The 25,268-nt window shown below is 40.9% G+C and overlaps 1 protein-coding gene across 1 annotated transcript in view; it reads left to right on the top strand.

Moving 5' to 3' along the window:
- The window catches only part of LOC122555330 (bromodomain and WD repeat-containing protein 1), a 216,212-nt gene that overhangs the window by 155,049 nt on the left and 35,895 nt on the right, over window positions 1–25,268 (top strand). Inside the window, exons 27-30 of the mRNA XM_043701209.2 lie at window positions 1,243–1,325; window positions 5,129–5,240; window positions 16,312–16,373; window positions 22,354–22,509. Of these exons, the coding sequence (XP_043557144.2) occupies window positions 1,243–1,325; window positions 5,129–5,240; window positions 16,312–16,373; window positions 22,354–22,509 (413 nt within the window). The remainder of the gene's footprint in view (window positions 1–1,242; window positions 1,326–5,128; window positions 5,241–16,311; window positions 16,374–22,353; window positions 22,510–25,268) is intronic.

Raw genomic sequence — 25,268 nt, 5'->3', positions numbered from 1 at the left:
AAAGGCCACACACAATGGCCTAGAAGGCCGCATGTTCCCCACCCCTGGTTTAGTGTAATATTTTACCAACATGTTATCTATATGTAAAATCTACTTGTTTGAGTAATCCTTTTTCTGAGTGCTTTGGCTGAAGTTAATATCTCTAACTTATGACAATTTGTCACTTTTAATTGAACTATACTTGTATTTGATTTAACATCTGTTGAAGAGTTGATAAAACTATTATTGAAGATCAGTTATAAAAGTTCAAGCAAATCAAGTGGGCTCAGCATTGTTTTGAATAAGACACATTATGTTTACTAATTTATTGACACCTTTGAGGAAATGTGTGCTGTGGATAAAGGGAAGCTGATGGATGTACTGTACTTACATTTCAGAAGGCATTTGGTAAGGTGTCACATCTAGATATTTGCTTAGAATAAAAGGCATGGGTAGAAGGTTGGCCAGATACAAAAAACAGAAAATAGACATAAGTAGATCATTTTCTGGTTGACCAGGTATGCCTTAGGATTCAGTGCTGCGGCTTCATTTTGCCGGTACAATAAATAATTAGGAAAGTTAATAGAATCCTATTGTTTATTGTAATAGGAAATGAATACAAATTTGTGCTGGTTATGCTTCAGTTGCGCCGGGAATGGAAAGGCCACGTCTGAAGGTTTGCCTGATGACAACTTGAAATGTGCAGGCTATCTTGTGAGAAAACATGGGATAGGCCAGACTTGTGAAAGTTCATAAGGGTAAAAGGGCAACTTGATTGAAAAACAAGATCCTGAAGGGTGGATGTGAAAAGAATGCTTCCACTTGTTTGATAGTCCATAATTAGTGGTTGCCCATTTAAAACGGATGAGAATTTTTTTCTCACAAGGATTGAAAGACTATGGGACTTTTTTCCCCAAAAGGTAGTGAGCTTTACATCAAAAACAGGGAGTTTGAATATTTTTAAAGTGGGGGGAGTTGAGCTCTTCATAATTTAGGGGATGAAAGTGACAGTGGGGTGGGGTTTATGAAGTGATTAGGTCAGCCTTATCTTATTGACTGTTGGAGCAGCTTGAAAACGTGAGTGGCCTACTCCTGTTTCTAATTCATATATTTGATTATTTATTGTGTTTCAGATCCTGTCAGATGCAAAACAAGATATCTTTCACTCTACTCCAGTCAGCCCCAATTTTGGTTAAGCACTACCTGTATCAAATGTATTTTTGCACATCATTCTGATAAGTTATGTACTGTTCTATGTTTCAGATATCATGACATGCCTGATGTAATTGATTTTCTTGTATTACGTCAGTTTTATGATGAAGCAAGGGAGAGGAATTGGAAAGCTGGTAAGTTTTAATTCATTATTTTTCAAAGTTTAAATTTTTGATTTTTAAAAGAAACTGAGGCTAAACATTTTTCTCAAACGTTGTTATAAATCTCAATTTTATCATTATACTGAGGGTCACTCACTGCAGTTATTTGACATTCTTCTGGAAGATGGGCTTGAGAGTAGCTCCTTAACTTTAACAAGTGATGCAATCTACTTATATGAAATTGTTCAAATTACTTCCTCCAGCTTCATTCTTCTTCAGAATGTCAGAGTTATGGGCACATTCTATTAATTTAGTAGACCCACAGTGTATTTTATCATTGGTCAATGGTATTGAACAATGCTCTGTCTTTTTGTTCTGAGCTGGACAGTTTATGGTTCTGTAGTTGTGATTGCTTCCAGAGGATGGAAATTACAGAATTATAGTGGTAATAATATGGTGAAATGTTGCGCAGAATACGGTTTTTTAGAAATGGCTTTTCAGCAGCACTGCTTGGATTCAAAATCAATATCCTGAAGATTATTCTAAAGGTACTTCTGGGGAAAAACGACGTCCTCTTTGATATTCCCCTTCTTACCAGCTCACTTTGCAGCCAAACCACTGTACATGATCTGTGAATTCTCTTCAATTTTTTTCTCTTGGCTGTGGGAATCTGTTGCTTACAAGAAAATAACATGAGTACAAGTCATCTCTTTCTCAATTGAGGATTTAATGTGTTGTTGCATTTTATGATTAATCATGGAGTCATAGCAGTATACTGCACAGAACCAGACTCTTTGATCAGACTCGTCTATGCCAAGCAGGTATCCTAAATAAATCTTGTCCCATTTGTCAGCATTTGGCCCACGTCCCTCTAAGCCCTTCCTATTTATATACCCATCCAGATGTCTTTTAAATGTTGTAATTGTACCAGCCTCCTCCACTTCCTCTGGCAGATTATTCCATACACGTACCACCCTCTGTGTAAAACAGGTGGCCCTTAGGTCCCTTTTAAAACTTGCCCCTCTCACCTTAAATCTATGCCCTTGAGTTTTGGACTCCCCCAACCCATGGGAAGGACCTTGTCTATTTACCTTATCCATGCTCCTTACGATTTTATAAACATCTATAAGCTAACCCCTCAACCTGCGACTCTTCCAGAGAAAATATCCCCAGTCTGTACAGCATCTCCCTATAGCTCACACCTTCCAACCCTGAAAACATCCTTGTAATATTTTTTTCTGAACCCTTTCAGCAGTTTTTTTTCTGAACCCCGTTCAGAATTGCACACTATTCCAATAGTGGATTAACCAATGTCCTGTACAAATGCAACATGGCCTCCCAACTTTTATACTCAATGCACTGACCAATAAAGGCAAGCATACCAAAAGCTTTCTTCACCATCCTATCTACCTGTGACTCCACTTTAAAGGAACTATGAGCCTGCACTCCAAGATCTCATTGTTCAGCAACACTCAGTTTTTGTGGGAGTCCTCAACATTGACTCCGGACCCCACAAAGTTTTGTGGCTTCAGGTTATACACAGGAAAGCAAACCTACTGTTGATAACCATGCACCATCCTCCCTCAGTTCATGAATCTGTACTCTTCCATGCTGAACAACACCTCAAGGAAGCACTGGGGATAGCAAGAGCACAAAATGTACTCTGGGTGAGGGATTTCAATGTCGACCACCAAGAGTGGCTCGGCAGCAGAGCTACGCATCAAGTTGGTCAGGTTCAAAGGGACATAGCTGCTAGACGCGGCAGGTGGTGAGGGGAAAAAGAAATGAGGGGAAAACATACTTGACTTCATCTTTACTAATCTGTCAGCTGCAGATGCATCTGTCCAGGACAGTATCAGTAAGAGTGACCAATACACAGTCCTTGTGGAGATAAAATCTCACCTTCACAATGAGAATAACCTCTAGCGTGGTTCTACCATTGCTAAATGGGACAGACTTCGATCAGATCTAGCAACTCAAGACTGGCCATCCATGAGGTGCTGCGGGCCATCAACAGCAGCAGAATTGTACTCCAACACAATTTGTAACCTCGTGGCATATTCCACACTCAACCATTGCGATCATCCAGGGGATCAACCAAGTTTCAATGGAGAATGCAGGACGGCATGCCAGGAGCAACACCAGGCATGACTGAAGATGAGATGTCAACCTGGTGAAGCCAACAAACAGGACTATTTGCATGTCAAACAGCAAGTGATAGACAAAGTTCAGCAATCCCACAACCAATTAATCAAATATAAGCTCTGCAGTCCTGCCACATCCAGTTGTGAATGGTGGTAGATGATTAAACAACTCACTGGAGGATGAGACTCCACAAATACCCCCAACATCAATGATTGAAGAGCCCAGCATGTCAGTGCAAAAGATATGTCTGAAGCTTTCGAGCAATTTTCAGCTAGAAGTGACGAGTGGATGATCCACCTCAATCTCCTCCAGTGGTCGCCAGCATTGCATATAGCAGTCTTCTGCCAATTTGATTCACTACATGTAATATCAAGAAGCGGTTGGAGACACTGAATTCTGCAAAGGATATGGGGTCTGACAGCATTCTGGCAATGGTATTGAAGACTTGTGCTCCAGAACTTGCTGCACCCCTAGCCAAACTGTTCTGGTGCAGGTACAATACTGGTATCGAAATGACAATATGGAAGATTGCCCAAATATGTCCAGTACATAAAAAGCAGGACAAATTCCTATCAGTCTCCTCTCATCAGTAAAGTGACGGAAGGTGCCGTTTGCAGTAGTGTCAAGCAGTACCTGCTCAGCAATAACCTACTGAGTGATTCCCAGTTTGGATTCCATCAAGGCTACTCCACTCCTAACCTCATTACAGTCTTGGTCCAAACATGGACAAAAGAGTTGAATCGCACAGGTGAGGTGAGTGTAATAACCCTTGAAATCAAGGCTGCATTTGACTGCAAGAGACAATCTAACCACCGTCCCATGGCATTCTACAGTGTTACCATCACCGAAACCCCCAGGATGTTGTTACAGGGGTTATCATTGACCAGAAACTCAACTGGACTCACCACTTAAAGCAATGACGATAGGAGTAGTTCTGAAGCTTGGAATACTTCCTGACTGCTCAAAGCCTATCTACCATCTACAAGGCACATGTCAGGGTTGTGATGGAGTACTCCCCAGTTGTCTGGATGAGTGCAGCCCCAACAACACTTGAAGTTTGTCACAATCCAGGACAAAGCAGCCCACTTGATTGGCACGACATCCACAAACATCCACTTGCTCCACCACCGATGCTCAGTAACATCAATGTTTCCTATCTACAAGATGCACAGCAGAAATTCACCAAAGATCCTCAGGCAGCACCTCCGAAACCCACAACCACTTCCATCTAGACGGACAAGGGCAGCAGATATATGGGAGCACCATCACCTTCAAGTTCCCTTCCAAGCCTCTCACCATCCTGACTTGGAAACATATCGGCATTCCTTCACTGTCGCTGGGTCAAAATCCTGAAATTCCCTCCTTAGTTGCACTATGGGTCAACCCACAGCAGTTGGAGTGTAGCAGTTAAAGCTCATGATCACCTTCTGATGGGCAATAAATCGAGCTAGCCAGTGATGCGCTCATTCCACAAAATGAATAAATAAAATAAAACAAAACTGCCAGGACTTTACCATTAAGTGTGTAAGCCCTGCGCTGATTTGCCTTTCCAAAATGCAGCACCTCACATTTCTTAAATTAAATACCATCTGCCACTCCAATCATTGAGTATTGAAAGCTAATCTGAAGTTAGATAGCTGTCACATCATTCAATTAGTTAATTATCACTCATATTTATTCTGTTGCTGCAGGTGACAAATTCCGATCAATAATAGACGATGTTTGGTGGTTTGGGTCAGTATTAAGTCAAGAGCCATTCCAGCCAGCATATCCAGATAGTCATTTCCAGTGCTACACTGTTCGGTAAGTTCGACAGCTATATCTGAACACTAAATTGTGTATTGGATTTACAGCAATAATTTTTCATAAACACTTAATTGCAACGCAACATTTGTGATAAAATAAGGAGTAATGCCTGCAATAGCCCTCGATACTATCAACGGCACCTCCAACCTTGTGTCATCAGCAATTTTGAAGTACGTTTATGAATTCAGCTCAGAAGGCATCATGTTGAGTTCAAAAGCAAGTTGAATTTCTGTTCCCAAAAAAACAATTTAGGGCAGTTACCTCAGCAAAAGTAGACTTTGTGAAACTTTTAAATGAAGAGCGTTTGATTTAAAATGTGCAGGTTGTTAGAAATATAACTGCAGTCAACTTTGAGGAAATATTCATGTTGGCAGATTTGGAAAAGTTGTTGATTTGTTTTCATAGTCAAAGGCCAATAAACTGTTAAGTAGCACTCTAAAACTTAAAGTTATTGAAAGATTCTCTGGTTTTCAGTCTTTCATAGATATTATTGAGACAGAGAATGAAACATTGTTTTGCTGTGTCTTTCAAAATAAATGCAATGTTAGCATTCATTTTGAGAGGACTTGAATATAAAAGCAGGGATGTACTTCTGACATTCTATAAGGCTGTGGTCAGACCACATTTGGAGTATTGTGAGAAGGTTTGGGCCCCACATCTCAGGAAGGATGAACTGGCCTTAGAGCATGTTCAGAGGAGGTTTATGAGAATGGTCCCAGGAATGAAAAGCTTAACATATGAGGAATGCTCGAGGACTCTGGGTTTATATTCGATGGAATTTAGAAGGATGAGGAGGATCTAATTGAAACATAGAGTTGTGAATGGTATGGACAGAGTTGATTTTGGGCAGATGTTTCTATTGATAGAAGAGACTCTGACCTGAGGGCATCGCCTTAAAGTACAGGGAAGACATTTTGGAATGGAGATAAGGAGAAACTGCTTCAGCCAGAGAATGGTGAATCTATGGAATTTGTTGTGACAGAAGGCTGTGGAGCCCAGGTCATTTGAGTATGTTTAAGACTGATTGATAGGTTCTTGAGTATCAAGGGCTGCAGGGAGAAAGTAGGAGAACTGGGTTGAGAAATGCTTCAGCTATGATTGAATGATGGCGCAGACTCAATGGGCTGAATGGCCTAATTTCTGCTCCTATGTCTTATGGCCTTATGGTCTTCCCTTGCTAACCATCTTCAATAATTTATACAGTTTAGCATGCTTTTCATTTTTTTTTATTGTAAAGTTTTGCTGTTATAGAAAGTCTGCAGCCTCGTGAAAATGTCTGTGACTACCCACTACAATAACTTAGTAAAACAAGCAAAACAAACCTATTAACCGTATGAAGCCAGATTTCATTCTAGGATCTGACTTATCCAGTATTCCCATCATAATACTATCTACTCTAATGACCAGGTTGTTTTAAATACCAATCAAATCTCCGATCCAAAATATGTTCTATTCTCTGACTCACAACCTCTACAGTCTTGTGTTGATTTCGAAGTTTCTTGTTCCTCAAACAAATTTTTAAAATCTTTTCTGTGCCTTTTCTATGAACCTTCATATCTTTCCAAAGTATGGTTTCCAGAATTAGTTGTAATATTTTACTTGAAGCTGAATTGTTATTATTAAAAGGTCCATTTTAGTTTCCTTGTATGTGTACTCTGCTGTTATTTATAAAGTCCAGGATTCTAACATGCTGATTTAACTGCTTTCTCAACTGCTGCCTTCAGTAATTTGTGTAAATATAATCCCTATCTCTCTGCTCCTCCACCTCCTCTCTTCCCCCCGCCCCGACTTATATTATGACTTTAGATTGTATTACCTTCCATTATACTATCAAAATACGTTACTTTCCATTTTTCAACATGGAAGTTCATCTATCAGATGTTTGCCCATTCCACCAATCTCTATGCTGTCTCGAAGTTCATCATTATCCTTCTCCCAATTCACAATAGTTCAATGTCTGTGAAATTCTGTAAATTTTGATCTCTGTACAACTCCCTGACTGACTAACCAGTAATTGCCAGACTGATTGCAGTGGACCTGGAGGACTGACTGTGGTTCACTCCCAAGACTGTAGTGATAAGTAACCCCTAACCCTGACTGCCCCAAGAGGTCGACTGAGTCTGTGTCCATGCCTGTAGATTGAGATCAGACGCTGTCCTCGACTGTCAGGGAGTGGAACAATGGCTCAGCTCACAGCACTGGGGACCTGGGTTCACTTCCACCCTCCTGGACTTGATGGGCAAAATGGCCTGCTTCCACATTGTAGGGAGTCTGTGATTCTAAGCCTGGTGTGGATTCTTTGACAACAGTCCTCCTTGACTCAGAACTGTTCCTTTTATATTTGGAGACATCGCCATTTAGTTGAAATACATTGTGTTTCCTGTATGTGTAATATTGATACTGAACTGTACATAAGCATGCCCACACCCTTGATTGATCACTACTGACAAATATGACATGCTGTCTGGCTTTGTGTTTGTGTTGCAAGGCAAGACTGTGCCCCTGTAAGGTGTGAGTAATATGGCAAGCACAAAAAGACTAGGCAAGGCTAAGCAGCTTAGCAGATGTGAAATCAGTGAGTCCTAAAAAAAGTAAGCTCAGGACCCAACGTGCACTCTGCTCCATTGTGTGAGATTGGTATGTGCAAAATGGCCTAGCAGCAGCATTGTACTGAAAGGTGCCATGGCACTTCAAAATACAGCCTTGATATGGATAACTGTATTTGAAATTAATTGGAGGTATGTCTGGCATGTGTCCAATGCAAAGCCTGTGACAGAAGGTGCAGGTAGTGATTACCATACGATCACAAGATCAAAGAGCAGAATTAGGTTATTTGGCCCTTCATAGGCGAAAGTGAGGACTGCAGATGCTGGAGATCAGAGTCCAGATTAGAGTGGTGCTGGAGAAGGACAGCAGGTCAGGCAGCATCCGAGGAGCAGAAAAATTGATGTTTCGGGCAAAAGCCCTTCATCAGGAATGAGGCAGGGAGGCTCCAGAGTGGAGAGATAAATGGGAGGGGGGTGGGGCTGGGGAGAAGGTAGCTAGGAGTACAATAGGTGGATGGAGGTGGGGATGAAGGCGATAGGTTGACGGAGAGGAGGGTGAGGCCGATAGGTGGGAAGTAAGATTTGCAGGTAGGACAGGTCATGAGGATGGTGCTGTGCTGGCAGGTTGGAACTGGGCAAGGTGGGGATGTGCAGGTGAAACTTTGATGATGTGGAAGGCCCTTCATGCTCGCTCTGCCATTCAATGAGATCGTGTCTGACCTGATAATTCTCCAATTCAATTTTCTGGCTTTGCTTCGTGATCCTTGATTCCCTTCATCATTAAATCTGTCTGTATTGTTCTTGAATATACCTGACAACCAAGCCTCGACAGCCACTGGTGGTTTAAAAAAAAATCCACAGATTCACTACCCTCAGTGAAGCAATTCCTCCTCAATTCTGCTCCAACTGGGATTATGCTGTTGTCTTAACTCTGGGTAGCACACTGGAAGTCAAGTCCACTATTCCCAGAGTCATAACAAAAGTTTAAAACATTTTAAAATAAGTGCATAAAACGTTCTGATTTACCTGGTTTCCAAACCCAACTTGACAGAAAGCACGACCAGGCTTGGTCCAACTCTTCCATGCCAACCAGATATTGTAAATTGATATCCTCCCTTTTGCCAGCATTTGGCTCACAGCCCTCTAAACCCTTCCTGTTCATATATCCATAGTAATCCATACACGCACTACCCTCTGTGTGAAAACATTGTTCCTTAGGTCCCTTTTAAATCTTTTTCTTGTCACCTTAAACCTGTACCAACTAGTTTAGGACTCCCCTACCCAGGGGGAAAAAAAACCTTGACTCCATTTTATTCAGCCTTTCCCTATAGCTGAAACCCTCCAACCCTGGCAACATCCTTGTAAACCTTTACTGAACCCTTTTGAGTTTCTTTCCTCTATCTTCCCAATATCTTTGCGATAGCAAGAGTTACAATTTATTTTAAGTAATTAGACTCCAGATGCAGCTAAATAGTTACAAAACATTGACATATAATACTACAAATTAAACACACTTGTGCACACACAGACAGGGCAACATAGATTATTGATGGAGGGAAACTGCACCAGTCAATGAAGGCCAGCATGCAGGTACAGTGGGTAGTGAAGAAGGCTAATAGCATGCTGGCCTTCATTACAAGAGGAATTGAGTATAGAAGCAAAGAGGTGCTTCTGCAGCTGTACAGGGCCCTGGTGAGACCACACCTGGAGTACTGTGTGCAGTTCTGGTCTCCAAATTTGAGAAAAGACATTCTGGCTATTGAGCCAATATAACAGTGATGTGTGTATCTCCTGCATTGTGTTTCTATTACTTAGTTTGTGTTATTACATTGATTATGTGGATGCCTGGATCAACTGTCATACTCCTGGCCCTATAGGTACCAGTTAATAAAAGTTTGCTATATTTCAATACAATTTATTTTTGAGGTTGGATTTTAAGCTAGTGACTTGTGGGTTTTCGTCTCTGTGAATGAGGAAAAGTCGTGAGTTTTTTTTTGTTACAACCAATATGAGACAGGGAGGTCCTGTAATGGAGATATGTTTGCTTGTAAAATTCTTCCAATGCAGAAAAAGTAAAAATGAAAAGCATCATTTTACTTTCTATTTAGAAAGATCAGGATTTTGCTTTTGCTTGGTGGTAAACCCTATAGATTGGAAAATGTTTCTGTCCAGTTTGCAGAAATCCTGATTGAATTTAGATATACTTATAAGTTTCTCCTGAACAAAAGGAATGGTTTGGAACTGCAATGCCAGGGTTTTAGTTGAAAATTCCAGACCAAAAGTGTTTGGTTAGAACACCTGAAGGAGTTATTTGTGGCTGAGGAAATCTAAGGTCATTTGTATGTATAATAAGGGAAGAGGTTACCAAACTCTCAACTTGGTGAATTAAAAAAAATAAGTAGATGCAGTGTAGAAGCAAAGACTCAGGTGTTTAAGATGATGTTGGAATAGATAATATTGTATTTTACTGTGTTTTGAAATTTGTCAATTTGTGCAATATATAAATAGTTTAGTTTACTTTAACTTTTGCATAACAGCTTTTGCGTGATGGGATTTTAGTGAAAGTCCATCTCCTTATAAAAAGAATTATTGAGCTTTTTGAGAAGGTGACCAAGCATGTGGATGAGGGTAGGGCAGTTGACGTGGTGTACATGGACTTTAGTAAAGCCTTTGATAAGGTTCCACATGGTAGGCGTTTGGAGAAAATGCAGAGGCATGGGATTGAGGGTGGTTTAGCAGTTTGGATTAGAAACTGGCTTTCTGTAAGAAGGCAGCAAGTGGTGGTTGATGGAAAATATTCAGCCTCAAGTCTGGTTACTAGTGGTGTGTCACTAGTGGATCTGTTTGGGACCACTGTTTGTTTGTTATTTTTTTAAATGACTTAGACGCAGGCATAGGTGGATAGGTTAGTAAGTTTGCACATGACAATAAAGTCAGTGAAGTGGTGGGTATTGTGGAACAGTGTTGCAAGGGGACTTGGATAAACTGCAGAATTATGCTCAGAGGTGGCAAATGCAGTTTAATGCAGATAAATGTGAGGTGATTCACTTTGGAAAGAATAACAGGAAGGCAGAGTACTGAGTCAATAGAAAGATTCTTGGTAGCATGGATGTGCAGAGAGATCTTGGTGTTCATGTACATAGATCCCTGAAAGTTTCCAATCAGGATGATAGTGCTGTTAAAAAGGCATACGGTGTGTTAGGTTTTATTGGTAGAGGGATTGAGTTCCAGAGCCATGGTGTCATGGTGCAACTGTATAAAACGCTAGTGCAGCCTCACTTGGAATATTGTGTACAATTCTGGTTGCCCCATTACAGGAAGGATGTGGAAGCATTGGAAAAGGTGCAGAGGAGATTTACCAGGATGCTGCCTGGTCTGGAGGGAAGGTATTACACGGAAAGGCTTGGGAACTTGAATCTGTTCTCATTGGAGAGAAGAAGTCTAAGAGGGGATTTGATAGAGACATACATGATGATCAGAGGATTAGATAGGGTGGACAGTGAGAGTCTTTTTCCTAGGATGATGACATCGGCTTGTACGAGGGGGCATAGCTGCAAATTGAGGAAAGGTAGATTTAAGACCGGTGGCAGAGGCAGGTTCTTTACTCAGTGGTATGGGTATAAAATGCCCTGTCTGCCAATGTGGTTAACTCAGCCACATTAGGGGCATTTAAATAGTCCTTGGATAAGCATATGGCTGATGATGGGATAGTGTAGCATGATGGGCTTAGATTAGTTCACAGGTTGACGCAACATCAAGGGCTGAAGGGCCTCCTCTTCACTATTCTGTTCTTTTTCGACCCAAGTATTCGTACAACCTGAATTTCAGCATTTCTCGTTCTTCTTTGCCTCCTCTCGATAAAATTACATTTATAAAAAGAGAAAGCCCTCACAGCAGACCATATGGCGCTGCAGTCCATGCCAGATCCTTCCCCCAGAGGAAAGATTCAGAGTCGAGTCCACATCCCAGAAGCAGCGACTCCCACAACAAAAACCTGGACAAAGCTTCCCCGACAGTTAAGTACTTTACTGTCGGGATCCGAGTGGACTGGATCCACTTTCTTCCCCCTTTTCCCGGTGACGCCATGTGGTCTTAAAAGTACGTATAAGGGGAGGTGTGGGGGATAAACATGATAACTTTAAGTAGTACCAAATTTTGTTCAGATGTTTTTCTTTGAAATTCCTGATTGCTAACTTTTTTTTTTAATGATCCGGAGCCTCAAACCTAGTGTCTATAGTGTCCACACCCACTTCATGGTCCTGACCTTTGTGCGGGGGATCTCCCCTCTTCACAACCAGTCTAAGGCAGGCTGGTAGAGTCATGTTTTTTTTTACACCATGCTCCAGAGCCGCAAACCCCACCACAACAAGATTCTAACCTCCTTTTTCTAGGGAACTCAAACCCCAATTAAACGCAGTAACTTATGATTGTGAAAGCGAACTCGTTAGCATGCAAGTGCATAAGTTACCTCAGAGATTCCATTACTACAGAGTCTGAGGGGTAGGTAAAGGAGAGAAATCAAGGTAAATCTTACCTTACAGGCCCACCCATCTCTCACAATGGACAGTCAGACGATCACTTATTCAGTTCACCTGAAAACTCTATTTTGGAATCCCACCTCCGCCACCAAATGTTGAGTTCTTTTTCCTTTATGCCAACATCTGTGCGCAACAACCAAATTTTATTAAACATAGCGCAACATAAGCTTTGGAGGAACTCTGAACGCTCCTTGCCATGCTTGTGAGGCGTGTCTAAGGGTCTGTCTCTAAATAAAGGAAACAGTCCTTCCTTTATACAAAATCTTTACATCACAGTTAGTAATGCTGACAAAACAACTCCCAGTCACTCTCTCATATTCACCTGCTACTCAAGATACAATGCACTGACCACCTCACCTCCAGAAATAATATAATGCAAGTCATTCCTTAATGGCCAGATCTGGTGTGAATTGTATTTTTGTTCTTATAACTAGAGGGGAGTAGTCAAATTCCAGCTGTAATGTTCTTATTGATTCCTGAATAGGGGATGAAAATGTAAATCATCCCTGAATGGCAAGGGATGGGAATGTCGACCTCCCATATTCCACCTATAAGACAAAAAAACACCACTGTATCCCCGGGACATTCAATTTCTTGCAGGTCAGCAGAGCAAGTTAACTCTTTTTAATATAGCACAATAAGGTCACTAAAGTCTTGGTAAATAAACAGCCAGTTACTAGTTTTGGTCAAAAACTGAAAGCTCTGCAGATGCTGGAAATCTGAAACAAAAACAGAAATTAGTGAAAAATCTCAGGTCTGGCAGCATAGAACATAGAACAGTACAGCACAGAACAGACCCTTCAGCCCACGATGTTGTGCCGACCATTAATCCTCATGCACGCACCCTCAAATTTCTGTGACCATGTGCATGTCCAGCAGTCTCTCAAATGTCCCCAATGACCTTGCTTCCACAACTGCTGCTGGCAACGCATTCCATGCTCTCTCAACTCTCTGTGTAAAGAACCCGCCTCTGACATCCCCTCTATACTTTCCTCCAACCAGCTTAAAACTATGACCCCTCGTGTTAGCCATTTCTGCCCTGGGAAATAGTCTCTGGCTATTGACTCGATCTGTGCCTCTCGTTATCTTGCATACCTCAATTAGGTCCCCTCTCCTCCTCCTCTTCTCCAATGGAAAAAAGTCCGAGCTCAGTCAACCTCTCTTCATAAGATAAGCCCTCCAGTCTAGGCAGCATCCTGGTAAACCTCCTCTGAACCCTCTCTAAAGCATCCACATCTTTCCTATAATAGGGCGACCAGAACTGGACGCAGTATTCCAAGTGTGGTCTAACCAAAGTTTTTTAGAGCTGCAACAAGATCTCACGACTTTTAAACTCAATCCCCCTGTTACTGAAAGACAAAACACCATATGCTTTCTTAACAACCCTGTCCACTTGGGTGGCCATTTTAAGGGATCTAAGTACCTGCACACCAAGATCCCTCTGTTCCTCCACACTGCCAAGAATCCTATCCTTAATCCTGTACTCAGCTTTCAAATTCGACCTTCCAAAATGCATCACCTCGCATTTATCCAGGTTGAACTCCATCTGCCACCTCTCAGTCCATCTCTGCATCCTGTCAATGTCCCGATGCAGCCTACAACAGCCCTCTATACTGTCAACGACACCTCCACCCTTTGTGTTGTCTGCAAATTTGCTGACCCATCCTTCAATCCCCTCATCCAAGTCATTAATAAAAATTACAAACAGTAGAGGCCCAAGGACAGAGCCCTGTGGAACATCACTCACCACTGACTTCCGGGCAGAATATTTTCCTTCTACTACCACTTGCTGTCTTCTGTTAGCCAGCCAATTCTGTATCCAGACAGCTAAGTTCCCCTGTATCCCATTCCTCCTGACCTTGTGAATGAGCCTACCATGGGAACCTTATCAAATGCCTTACTGAAGTCCATATACACCACATCCACAGCTTGATCCTCATCAACTTTTCTAGTCACATCCTCAAAGAACTCGATAAGGTTTGTGAGGCATGACCTGCCCCTCACAAAGCCGTGTTGACTGCATTTAATCAAGCCATGCTCTTCCAGATGGTCATTAATCCAATCCCTCCAAATATTTTCTAACACCTTGCAGACGACAGATGTGAGACTTACTGGTCTGTAATTGCCGGGGATTTCCCTATTTCCTTTCTTGAAGAGAGGAATTACATTGCCTCTCTCCAGTCCTCAGGTACGACTCCAGTGGAGAGCGAGGATGCAAAGATCTTCACAAGTGGCGAAGCAATCGCATTTCTCGTTTCCCAAAGCAGCCGAGGACAAATCTGGTCTGGGCCTGGCGACTTGTCAATCTTAATGTTTGACAAAATTTTCAGCACATCACCTTCGTCTATCTCTACCCATTCCAGCATGCACACCTGCTCTTCAGAGGTTTCATTCACTACAAAGTTTGTTTCTTTCGTAAAGACAGAAGCAAAAAACTCATTTAGGGCTTGCCCTACCACCTCAGACTCCACACACAAGTTCCCTATGCTATTCCTGATCGGCCATACTCTTTCTTTGACCATTCTCTTATTCCTCACATAAATGTAAAATGCCTTTGTGTTCTCCCTAATCCGTTCTGCCAAGCCTTTCTTGCGCCCCGTTCCTGGCTTTCCTCAGACCATTTTTGAGCTCCTTCCTCGCCTGCCTGTAATCCTCTAGAGCTGAGCTTGACCCTAGCTTCCTCCCTCTTCTGTAAGCTACCTTCTTCCTTTTGATGAGACGCTGCACCGCTCTTGTCATCCAAGGTTCCTTTATCTTACACCACCTTGCCCCTCTCAGAGGGACATCTTTATTCATCACTCGCAACAACTGTTCCTTAAACAGTCTCCACATGTCTATAGTGCCTTTATCATGGAACAATTGCTCCCAGTCTATGCTTCCTAACTCATGTCTAATCACATCCTAGTTTCCTCTTCCCAATTAAATATCCTCCCATTTTGCCTGTGGAGAGAAATCAGAGTTAAGGTTTTGGGTTCAGTGACCCTTCTGAATTGTTCAAAACTAGTTTTGGTAGTTAACTGAATGTTGGCCACATTATTAGGAGATCCTCCTGCAATTGAAAAGTCATGGCTAAATGTTTAATCCAAAATTAACAACAGAGTACCATACTGAAAAGTGAGAGACTAGGTTGCAGTTCCCCCAGTGAGAGCAGTTCTAGCCTCTCCAGCACAAAATTGTAGCATAGTAGAATTCACCTGAGTCCCACTCTCCAACTCTGTCCACATACCTCTGTGATTGTTCTCCTCATAACTGGAACTCATCAGCCCTTCCCTCCCACCCCACCCTGGTACAGTTGTGTGAGGCTGTGTTCTCAGCTTGGTGTTGAGTATGAGTGGCCAACTGTAGGGAGAGCAGGATAAAAAATGGCTAGACTGACATGTTTTGTTCCCCCGCTGTCAGACAGTGTTGTGCATTCCCCTTGCTGCAGGCATGCCACCATTTTGTGACCGTGTCTCCACAGTGGCCCCAGATCTGGCTTCTCGCTCTAAGTTCTGATGTCACCACCTGGGGCCTCACTTCTCCACAGTTCCAATTTTTTCTGCACCCTGGTGGTCCCCTTGTTTCTGAGCCTGGCTCATTCCTTAGAAGTTAAAAGTGAAGATCAAGCAACAATGCTAGCATTTTTATAGCCCCTTTAATGTAGTAAAATGATGAAAGGTGCTAAACAGGAGAAATGTTAAGAGTCACTTGAGGAACCATTTGGTCAAGAAATAAAAGCATGATCAAGAAGGTTGGTTTTAAAGAATCTTTTACAGAAGGAGATGTGTAGGAGTGGAATGATTTAACATTTTTTATGGGACCTTGTGATCTTGTTCAGATAATCGATGTCCTGATAACTGAAGTTGCTCTGTACTTGTTGAAAATGCATCCTTCATTACTATTTTCTTTTGCACTTGACTGGGAGTGAATTAAGATTCTTGAGTCATTAGAATATACCAGAATCCAGGATTTATAATTTATGTCTTTTTTCCTTTGTCCTTACAGCTGGGAGAACAACGAAATTGAAAGGCTAAGTCCTTGGGACATGGAACCTATATCTGAAAATGGTGAGCAGCTGAAGTATTTTGTTCAAAAATGAGTGCAAATCTGCACAAAATTATTTGAGTTTTAGTTCCATTGAAGGTAAATGTTGATCAATTTCAGGGTGATGTTATTTTATAGGTGTACTGTTAATATTTTCTTTGTGGTAACCAATCTATAGTATAAGTAAAAAGAACCAAAATGTAATACCCAGTTTGCAGAGGGGAAGGCAGTGATGCAATAGACTAGTAATCCATAGCCCATGCTAATGGTGTAAGAACAAAGGTTTAAAATCATGCAATCTGGTAGAACTTATTTTAAGTTAATAGATCTAAAATATAAAAAGCTATTCTAATAGTAATGATGAAACCATTGTGAAACCATGTGGTTCTGTAATGTGCTTTCGGGAAGAGAATCTGTTTTTTGCTAGTCTGGTCTGTGTGCAACTCCAGGTGCAGAATAATGTGGTTATCAACTGCACTCAATTCAAGGGCAGTTAGAGATGGGAAAATGTGCTGGTCTTTTGAATGATACTCACAAGTATGAGTAAAGTCCTGCTGATGGTGAGATCAATTATTGTAGTCCATTTTTAGTGGTATTCATTGAAGTTTAAATATTGTTTGGAACACCATAAGAATTCCTCTGCTCTGTTTTCTTATGGCAAATTCCCAAAAAGGAAGGGAGGGCTTCAACTTAATTTTCTCCTCCAGCAATAAAGGCGTGCTCCATGTTTCAACTATATTTTCATATTGTATGTGGATGTAAAGTGTTAATAGGCATGGCGGCACATTAAATAAAACAACTTATAAGCAAATAAGTTAGGAGCAGATTTTATTCTGTTGAACCTGCTCTGCCATTCAGTTAGATTAAGGCAAATCTACTTGATTTGAATTCCGTGTTCCCATCTACCTCTGCTGACCTTTGTTTCATGCTAGTTAAGGGAATAAATCTACTTAACCTTAACAATAATTAATGTCCCTGCTGCATGAGACAGAGTTCCAACGTGTCTCAACCCTGAAAAGACAAGTTTTTCCTCACCTCTGTCTGAAAAAGGTGACCCCGATTTATAAAGTGTCCCTAGTTTAGATACTAATAAGAAGAAGCATCCTGTCCACATCTAGATCATTATTGTCAAGATCATACAGAATTTTATATACATCAATTAAGTCACCTCTCCCTCCATTTGAAAAAAAAACCCAGTTCAACCTTTCCTCATGAGACAACCTGCTCATTTTAGGTATCAATCCAGTAAGCTTATTCTGAACTGTTATCAATGCATTTACATGTCTTGTTAAATAAGACAACCAAAGCTCTACACCATATTCAAGATGGGTCTCCCAGTGCCTTGTATAACTGAAGCTTAACGTGATTTCATTATCATTTCCTCTTGTATGGAAAAAAACATATTACGAGCCTTTGTATTTACTTGCATGATCACATTTCGAGACTCGTGGACTAGAACACTTACACCTGTCTGCATCTTAAAACTCTGAAGTCGTTCTCCATTTAAGTAATTGTCTGCTTTTCTTAATTTATCTTGCCAAAATGAACAAGTTCATGTTTTTTCACATTACACTGCATCTGCCAGATTTTTGTCCACTCACCCAACCCATTTATACTCAACTGCAATCTTTTTCTGTCCTCTTCAGAATATATGTTCCTGTCTTTGTGCCTTCTGCCTTTTTAGCTGCCAGTCTTTTGTGTCTCTCATCTGAGACATCTATGGCACTTGCACATCCTTCCATTTGGGGAAAAAAGTCCATCCACACACACTGTTTTCTACTGGCCAACCAGTCTTCTATCCATACTAATATATTACTGTTTACTCCATGCACTTCTGTTTGTCCAGCAACCTTATATGGCACTTTGTCAAATACCTTCTGCAAATCCAAGTACACTGTGTCTACAGCCTCCCCTTTATTCACAGCGCATTGCTCCTTTAAAAACTCCAATAAATTAGTTAAATATTATTTCTTTTTCATTAACCCATGCTAAAGCCTTTCTGATTTCTTCAAGTGTTCTGAGTGCCCAGATTTAACATGTTGATGATCAATTGTTTCATCTTGCCAAGAAGTCACGGTCACTGGCCTATAGTTTCCTTTTTTTTGCCGCCCTCCCTCACTGAATAGAGGTTTTCTACTTTGTATATTCTAAGCCAATGAAACCTTTCAAGAATCAAGTGAATTTTGGAAAATTAATGCCAATACATCTACCAGCTTGTTAGTGACTTCTAGTATTTATCGTAAATACACTCGGCATAGTAAAGGTCCCAAGATACTTCACAGAAGTCGTCGAATACTATTTGGAGATGTCGAACATGACAGTTGGGTAAGGCACAATTCAACCATCTGAAATGGAAGAAAAACTTTCTAATGATCTATTATTGCTTTAGCTTGTTCACACTTGGTGGAAAAGTCCGCTATAGACAAAATGCAAACTTTCAAAAATTTGAACATTTGTGACTATTTATGCAGTCTGCATAGAAGCTTGTTTTAAAAAAAGGTCTGGTGGTACAGTAGTAATGTCCATAACTCTGAGCCAGGAGACCGATATTCAAGTTCAACCTTCTCCAGAAGGATATAACAGCTCTGAACAGGTTGATTAAAAATGTCTAGAAGCTTGTTGGTTACATTGAATTAACGTAATAGTTAATCGGTGAACTCAGAACCACCTCTTGATATAATTGTAACTTTTGAAACTCAGCCAAACGTTGTATAGTGACATCGTCATAACACTTCGGTGGGAAAACATGAAAATGTCAAAACTGCCCAAACAAGCAATCTTCTAACCCTGCTAATTCATTATTTAAGTTCTTTACTGCTTTCTTTATTTATGTTGAGGGTTGTATTTGATGTGTTTCCTAAACCAAAAATATGCTTCTATTTTCAAGCTTTCAATACTTCTTGTCATCCAGGATCCACAAATCTTGACAATCCTTATCTTTCATCCTCACAGGAACATGCTGGTCATGAATTCTAATCAACTGGCCTTTAAAAGATTCCACTGTCAGATGTGGATTTATCCTCAAATAGCTGCTCTCAATCCAATTTCTCCAGTTCCTGCCTAATAGTATTGTAATTTAGCCTTAAACTAATTTATCACTTTCACCCAAGGACCAGTCTCATCTTTATCTATAACTATAGACTGAGAGAGAAATCAAGTACCTGTTGTAACTACTCTTTAATGAAGACACCTTTTGTAATAATATTACAGATTTGTTATTCTACATTCTCTCCCGTTAGTAAGCCTACAGTATAAACTAAGCAATGAAACTGCCTCCTTTTTGTTCCTTAGTTCTAAGGCAAATTGACTCAGTTCTTATCCTGGGAATTCCTGTTTCTCTAGCACTGCAATGATATCCTTAAGCAGTACTGCCATCCTTGCTTTTTGTGGCTCTCCAAGCTTTTCTGAGAATCTTGCAACTAGGAGTATTTAACATCCCGTTCCATCTTTCCTTACAATATGTTTCTATATTAGCACAACATCAGATCCACATGGCAATCTGCACTTGTAACTCACCAATTTTATCAACCATACTCTGTGCATTCACATACGTGCAGTATCCCCATGATTTAGACTCCATTTTTCTTTCTGCAACTCCATTGATTAAATTCGATAGAATTCTACCTACTTTTTACTGCGTGACTTTTGTATTTATTTTAAACTTGTTTTCTTCTGCTAGGTTGCTTTTCATACTCAAGTTCTTCAAAATTAGCTGATTTTCAGATGCAGACTATATCTGCAGCCGCTCATGAAAGAACACCTTACTACCCCACATATTTCTACGAGCTACCCAACTACTTCCAGAGCTTAACTTAAGATTGGCAGGATATTAATCAAGTCTTGCAGGTGTCTGTTGGGGCTGTAACATTTTTGCAACTGGGCGGCACGGTGGCACAGTGGTTCGCACTGCTGCCTCACAGTCCCAGAGACCCAGGTTCAATTCCCGCCTCAGGCAACTGTCTATGTGGAGTTTGCACGTTCTCCCCATGTCGGCGTGGGTTTCCTTCAGGTGCTCCGGCTTCCTCCCATGGTCCAAAAAGAAAATGTGCAGGTTAGTTAAATTGGCCATGCTAAATTGCCTGTAGTGTTAGGTGAAGGGGTTAATGTAGGGGAATGGGTCTGAGTGGGTTGCTCTTCGGAGGGTCAGTGTGGACTTGTTGGGCCGTAGGGCCTGTTTCCACACTGTAAGTAATCTAATCTAATCATCAATAACATAGAAGAAGGCATGAAAATTAATTTATAGGTTACACTAAGATAGGTAGGAAAGTATACTGTGAAGACGGCAAAAGGAAGTTGTAGATGGATGTAGGTGGTTTAAGTGAATGGACAAAAACCTGGATACAATATAATGTGGGGAAAAAATGTGAAGTTGTTCACTTTGGTAAGAGGAATTAAAAAAAAGTATTTCTTAATCAGAGAATGACTGCAGAACTTTTAAGGTGCAGAGAGATTTAGGGGTTCTGATGCAGGATTCACAAAACGTTAGTATGCAGGTACAGTGTGTAATCAAGAAAACCAATGGAATATTGTCCTATACTGAGAGATGTTGAACATAAAAGTGGGGTCGGTATTCTTGAGACACAGAGGGCATTGGTAAGAACACATCTTGAATACTATATGCGCTTTTGGCCTCCTTATTTAAGAAGAGGTTTACTAGATTAATATCAGCAATGAGTGGGATATTTCGTGAGGATGCGTGACACAAGCTTGTTTCCATTGGATTTTAGACGAGTGAAAGTTGATTTGATTGAACTGTATAAGATTCTGAATGATCTTGAAGATAAGTTAGTTCAGAACTAAGGGACACTTCAAACTAAGGGATATTTCTTTTAGGACAGATGAGGAATATTTTTGAGGATTATGTGAATTTGGAGCACTGCTTCAGAATGGGGGCGGGGGGTATCATTGAATATTTTTAAGAGGTGGATAGGTTCTTAGGGGAATCCAGGATTATTGGGATAGCTGGGAATATGGAATTTGAAAGAAACCGATCAGCCATGATCTTATTCAATGGCAGAGCAGGCTCAAGTACCTGAACATCATACTTATGCTCCCTTTTTTTGTATGTTTGCTTGTTTTTTGTAATAAACATTGTTTAACTCACTTTTGTTTTCCCCTGTGCACAGAAAACACACAATCAAATTTCCCAAGTATTCACTCTGTCTCATCTCAGTCTGGTGTAATCTTACCCATGCACTCCTTAGTATGTGATGACTAAATGGTTTAACTGTTTATAGCCTACGTTAGACCACCTATGATGCAAAGCAGTCAAAAGATTTTTCTTTTTACAACTGTACTGACTACTTAAGCCTTTCGTTTAAGTTGAAACATGAGTGGATTTTTGAAAGCTGTGGATCATGATTTTTAAGTAGATTTTATCTGCCCTTCAAAAGTGGTTTAAGGCCCCGCTACAAGCCAGAATGGAGTCTGTTTGAACTTGGTGCTGTCAATTAACCCTGCTAAAAAAGGTTTCTTGCTGAATTGTTTATCTTTCCCTGTGCCTCCCAAGCGAAAAAGAAAACAAAAAAAAAACAAAAAATTGGATCTGTGAAAATTAGAAATGGTGTTTACTTTTCAGTGCCATATTTAAAGATTCATACAATCTTCCAAACTTTGTAAAAATCCTCCCTCAAGTACACAACCTTGACTGTAACATGTTTCCTTCCTTAGTGCTAGCGTGGATATAATGAATGATTTCCATGTAAAGTATTTTTGAAAGTGTTGCCTGTTCATTCTGTTTCACACTAAATCTGTTCACTCCATGAGCTAGATTATACATGTTAAAGCAAGTCATTCTGCTTGGGCATAACCTTGTTGCACCCAAATAGACTGGGAAGAGATGTAACAAAATAACTATGCTTAAACATAAATAAGGTCAAGGTTTACGAATGAAAGCTGACCTAACCAAACCTTAAGTTTCTTATAACTCTCCCAAATATTATTTTAATTTTCTTCCATCTCAAATGTAGTTAACTGTTTTTTATGCTTCTGTTCATATTGTAGCTGAATTTCCTGCTGATCCCAGTGCTGGTGTTCCTGTGACCGTGGAAGAGCTAGAAGCTCTGTTGTACAGACCCCAAGAGGGAGAGTGGGGAGAAAAATCACGAGATGAAGAATGTGAGCGTATTATAAGGGGCATTGATGACCTTGTGGCACTAGGTGGGTTCACAAACTGCATTTGTTTTCTAGAGATATGTATTTGATACTTGATGCAATCACTATTGCCAATGCAATACAGTTAATGTTCAGTAGTAATGAAAATAATCTGAATGGGATATTATCATGGGGTCATACAGCATGGAAACAGACCCTTTAGTCCAACCAATCCGTCATGTTCTCAAACTGAAATAGTCCCATCTCTCTGCAGTCAGTCCATATCCCTTCAAATCTTTCCTATTCATGAACTTATCCAAATGTCTTTTATATGTTGTAACTGTATCTACATCTACCACTTGAACATAGAACATTACAGTGCAGTACAAGCCCTTCGGCCCTCGATGTTGCGCCGACCTGTCATATCAATCTGAAGCCCATCTAACCTACACTATTCCATGTACGTCCAACGACGACTTAAATGTACTTAAAGTTGACGAATCTACTACCGTTGCAGGCAAAGCATTCCATACCCTTACTACTCTCTGAGTAAAGAAACTACCTCTGACATCTATATCTATCCCTCAATTTAAAGCTATGCCCCCTCGTGCTCGCCGTCACCATTCATGGAAAAAGGCTCTCCCTGTCCATTCTATCTAACCCTCTAATTATCTTGTATGTCTCTATTAAGTCACCTCTCAACCTTCTTCTCTCTAACGAAAACAGCTTCAACTCCCTCAGCCTTTCCTCGTAAGACCTTCCCTCCATACCAGGCAACATCCTAGTAAATCTCCTCTGCACCCTTTCTAAAGCTTCCACATCCTCCTTATAATGCGGTGACCAGAACTGTACACAATACTCCAAGTGCAGCCGCACTAGAGTTTTGTACAGCTGTAGCATAACCTCATGGTTCCAGAACTCGATCCCTCTATTAATAAAAGCTAAAACACTGTATGCCTTCTTAACAACCCTATCAACCTGAGTAGCAACTTTCGAGGATCTGTGTACCTGGGCACCGAGATCTCTCTGCTCATCTACACTGCCAAGAATCTTAACAGTAGCCCAGTACTTTGCATTACGGTTACTCCGACCAAAGTGAATCACCTCACACTTGTCCACATTAAACTCCATTTGCCACCCCTCAGCCCAGCTCTGCAGCTTATCTATGTCTCTGTAACCTACAATATCCTTTGTCACTATCCACAACTTAGTGTCGTCTGCAAATTTACTAACCCACCCTTCTACGCCCTCATCCAAGTCGTTTATAAAAATGACAAACAGCAGTGGACCCAACACCGACCCTTGCGGTACACCACTGGTAACTGGACACCAAAATGAATATTTCCCACCAACCATCACCCTCTGTCTTCTTTCAGCCAGCCAATTACTGATCCAAATTGCTATATCTCCTACAATCCCGTTCCTCCGCATTTTGTACAATAGCCTACTGTGGGGAACCTTATGGAACGCCTTGCTGAAATCCATATACACCACATCAACCGGTTTACTCTCATCTACCTGTTTGGTCACGTTCTCAAAGAACTCAATAAGGTTTGTGAGGCAGTTCATTGATTACCCTCCTTGTGTAAAAGAACTTGCCCCTCATAGTCCTTAAATCTTTCTCTTCTTACCTTAAACATGTGCCCTCTAGTTTTGACCTCCCTCACCCGAGGGAAAAGGCCCTTGTAATTCACCTTATCTATGCCCCTCATGATTTCATAAACCTCAATAAGGTCATCTCTCAACCTCGTATCATCCGAGCATCCACAAACGAAGCTGCATTATAACATTATTTCAACGAGCCACCAAACACTGTAGCACAGAGAAACTAAGTAGAGCTGATGAATTTGAAAGATCCTATGTAGACAACAAGCAAAACTAATGTCATTTACAAAAATACCTTGCAAGAACTGTAACAAACATGACATTGGACAACAGGCAGAAAACTAGCCACCAGGATACATGAACATCAACTAGCCACAAAACAACGTGACCCACTCTCACTAGTATCCTTATATACGGTTGAGGAAGGACACCACATCCATGCTAGGACATGCCAACAGAGACACGCATGAGAGTTCCTAGAAGCATGGCATTCCAACCGGAACTCTATCAACAAACACAATGACTTGAATCCCATTTACCGCCTCCGAGAAAAAGAACAGGAAATGACTTGACCATCAGAAATGATGTCACCGCAGGAAATGACATCACCAGCCCAAGGAAACTCAAACATATAAATATAAAGTGGGCTACCACCACCAGTGCTTCATTTGGAGGCTCACTGAAGATGTTACCTAGTATGGTGACAAAACGTCTGAAAACAAACCTTCCAGCTCAGCGAGCAAACCTACGTCCTCAACCTCCTATGTCCAATGAAAAAAGCCATTCCAGTGTCTCCTTATTATCTCACATCCTGGTAAATCTTTTCTGAATCCTCTCCAGTTTAATAATGTCCTTCCTTTAACAAGGCAACCAGAAATGCGCATCGTATTCTAGAAGAGGCCTCACCAATGTCCTTGCAACCTCAACCTGACATCCCGACATCTTATACTCAGAGGTCTGAGCCATGAAGGCAAACATGCTAAAAGCCTTCTTAACCACTTTATCTACCATTTCAAAGGAGCATGTACCCGAACTCCAAGGTCAATCTGTTGTATGATACTCTCCAGGGCCCTACCATTAATTGTATATGTTCTGACCTTGTTGCGATTACCAAATTGCAATACCTCACATTTATTGACATTAAACTCCATCTGCCACTTCTCAGCCCATTGACCCAATTGATCAAGATCTCTTTGTAATCTTAGCTTTCTTCATTGTCC

The sequence above is a fragment of the Chiloscyllium plagiosum genome, unplaced genomic scaffold (genome assembly GCF_037043375.1).
Source record: "Chiloscyllium plagiosum isolate Xiang-an unplaced genomic scaffold, Cpla_swu_hap1 HiC_scaffold_12, whole genome shotgun sequence".
NCBI lineage: Eukaryota > Metazoa > Chordata > Chondrichthyes > Orectolobiformes > Hemiscylliidae > Chiloscyllium > Chiloscyllium plagiosum.
Note: the sequence above shows the minus strand (reverse complement) of the source record. Positions and strands in the feature narration are given on the sequence as shown.